We start from the raw sequence: 3,187 nt of genomic DNA, 5'->3' as shown, positions 1-3,187 counted from the left end.
ATATGAAGAGGGACATGAAAGGACACCAATGTGACAACTAGAAAAAGTGAAGAAAAACAATAAGGGAGGTGCTACAGCCATCCAAAACAAATGAATTTGAAAACTGATTCAAAGAATGGAATCACATATTTGACAAATGTATTAAATGCAATCGAGAGCACTTTGAAGGTGCTAAGGTTTTGTAAAAAAACTTTAAATATATAGCTTTGGGTGAGGGGCATTCCGGGTTGTTTGGGTACCCCCTAGTAGAACACACACACACACACACAAATCCTAAGGGTCTTAACCCTTTTAGTAAGAGAATAGGGGTACCTATTGAATCAAGTCCTCCTTTCTTTATACTACAGGTCAGCTTTTAAACTTTTTTATTAACACCCATGGTAAGGAATACTTTGATATCACAATACACACACACAACTAAAACAGAAGTTTCATAAGGCAATAGTTATTCTTACCTATGTGTGATAAACTAAAAACATAAAGTTAAAATCAAATATTATTTAAATACATATTAAATCCCCAAATAAATCATATAAAAAGCTACAATTAAAGAAGATTGAATTTAATGCAATGGGTAATCTTTCTTGTTCATAAATTCATTTAGTCCTAATAACACAAGGGCAATATTATGCACTTACCAGATTCATATTTAGTCTGCTTTATTCCTTTGTTTTTTATTGTGTCAGAGTTGAAAATCTTAGTTGAAACAATAAGTCGTGGATGGTAAAAATAGTAACACATTCTTTTTTATTGAGCATAGGAAATTCTTTAATCTTTCCTTATTATCAAAATAACAACAAGCAGTGTCATGTAATCGTCCTTCGGAGTAAATGAGGAACTAAGATGCAAGGCCCTATTTTTATTCAAATAACATAGGCATTATACAAGTTTTGTATACCATGCAACCTGCCATGCTTTAGTTCTCTGCATTCTGTGCTTGTTAATGTATGTGCATTATTATTTCCGTGGCCATATACATAGATATGGTAATTTATTTGTTTTTCAGTACACACTGAACTTCGATATTGATTGAAAGGATTCAAGAATAAATAGACCTTTTATCCAAGTGGTTTCCTTTAATATTTTAAGCTTATTTTGTGGGAAATAATTTAAAAGTTTTAAACAGAAAAGTGAAGTATAATATGATGCCTACATTTTCTTTTTTTTTTCTTTCAAACTTTCTTCACTGATAATACTCTAGTCGATATATAGAAAAAATGCCTAAATACATGTGAGTTAATGCCAACATAAGGTGTTCTGATGGCACAACAGCTAGGTGCTCAGTTGTTAACTCAAACGCTGCTGGTTGAGGCTCACCCAGTGGCTCCTTGGGAAAAGGCTTGGTGATCTGCTTCCAGAAAGACTCTGTTGTGTGTTTTCTGACTCCTAGCAACCCTATATGATTATAGTCTAGGAAACCTGGAGAGCAATTCTACTCTCACATGGATGGGCTCCCTATGCATCAGAGTGACTCCAATGCACCTAACTTCACCAAAATATAACTGGACACATTTTTCATTTGAAAGTTTGGAAATAAGTGAAAATATATAAATTTTTTGAAACAAATGGCAATATGTTGGAAATTTTTGCCAAGGGAGATTGCTTTTTAACCTGAAAAATTCTTTCTTCACACAATTCTTTCTCTCATAACAACCAACACTGACATGACATAGTAAGTGGTTAGCTCCAAATCCTTAATAAAATATTTTTAAGACTTGGCTGCTTGGCAAGTTTCCTTTAATAAAGTTAACCATTTTCATCGTGTATTTCAATATAGCCATGAAATTATAAAGGATTGACATGCATACCAACCAAAGCTTTGAGACACAGAAAACAGGGATTATAAGCATCACCTAACCCTTAGGACAGGTATGCATCCACCCAGGCCCAGCAGAAGAAAAAGCTGAGATCAGTGGTCCTATGGAAGAAAGCAGTCCATAGCTCAACTGTCCGTTGTGTGGCTTTGAGTACTGTCTGTCTGTCTCCCTTCTCTCTCGCCTTCTCTTCCCCTGAATGTTGGAATGTAAATAAGGATGTAATCAACAGAATATAAGCAGAGACCTTACAATAAAGTACTATTAATAGAAGTTTCAGTGCTTAAGAAACTACACGAATAGCTGCTATTCCATTACTTAGAAGTTGGGTTTTTTTAAATTTCCATTTTAGAAGAGTCAACAATTAACTTCTTAAATTCTATAAATATACTCATAGAACTGTGGCTACATTTAAACAACAGGAGGAAATCCTCCTTATTAATTGTCTTGCTCCTACATTTGACCAAGCAGAAGCATAGTGTACTTTATAGTACCAGTAGTCCCACTGACCCAGTTCGTAAAATCCGCACCAGAATGTAAGCGCATTATGAGGATTCGTGGTAAATCTCCCATTATGGTACAGAATGTTGCCACTAAACAGAACAGTTTCAAGTTTTCAGCTGACTTATTATTTTAAAATTATATATCCATGCATTCTAGAAGACTACTGTTTTCAAGAGCCACGCACGCATTTTCTCTTGATACGCAACTAAACAGGATAAAATTAAAGCCTTTTCCGGAGTGGTCGCAGAGTAAACAAGAATTTCATATAGTTTTACCTTTCTTCTTTGAAAATATTTGAAAGGGTTATTGAAAGTGTAGCATGCTATGTTTCAAAGAACCTTGTAAACTAAAGATTTTAAGTTTTATCTGCAACTTTTTTTTCCCCAGAGAACTAAGCCTTTTTATTTCCTTGTTTCACAAATAAAGCTGGCTGCTTTGGTTGCTTTTTGGTGACTAGTCAAAGAGACCAAATCCCATGTCCTCGTCCGACTCTTCCGATTCCTCCTTTGCTTCTTGTTTGGAAGGGGCCGAAGCAGCAGGGGCAGCAGCAGTGGAGGCGGCAGCCACAGGGGCAGCGGCCACAAATGCAGATGGATCAGCCAAGAAACCCTTGACCTTTTCAGCCAATGGGAAGCTGTACTCAGTCTCCACAGACAAAGTCAAGACCTGCTTGTACCCATTGATGATCGAATGGGGCACAGAGGCGACAGTTGGGTAGCCAATCTGCAGGCACACACTGGCAACATTGCGGACCCCCTCCAGGAAGCGAGTGTGCAGAGCTTCCACTGTGATGTCAAGCACTTCCGGGTTGTAGATGCTGCCATTGTCAAACACCTGCTGGATGATCAGCCCAAAGGAAAAGGGGGAGA

General features: G+C 37.0%; 2 protein-coding genes across 2 annotated transcripts in view; both read right to left on the bottom strand.

Moving 5' to 3' along the window:
• DENND2C (DENN domain containing 2C) overlaps window positions 1-3,187 on the bottom strand; it is a 101,364-nt gene that overhangs the window by 88,005 nt on the left and 10,172 nt on the right. The gene's annotated exons all lie outside the window — the stretch shown is intronic.
• On the bottom strand, window positions 2,703-3,179 carry LOC101646858 (60S acidic ribosomal protein P0-like; the record flags this gene model as incomplete). Its single annotated transcript, XM_045292133.1, has 1 exon — window positions 2,703-3,179. A coding segment is annotated over one exon (408 nt), but the record flags the coding sequence as incomplete, so codon positions are not given.

Source organism: Echinops telfairi, unplaced genomic scaffold (assembly GCF_000313985.2).
Source record: "Echinops telfairi isolate 266 unplaced genomic scaffold, ASM31398v2 ScPeMD7_443;HRSCAF=831, whole genome shotgun sequence".
NCBI classification, from domain to species: Eukaryota; Metazoa; Chordata; class Mammalia; order Afrosoricida; family Tenrecidae; genus Echinops; species Echinops telfairi.
This window is presented reverse-complemented; position numbering and strand designations above follow the sequence as displayed.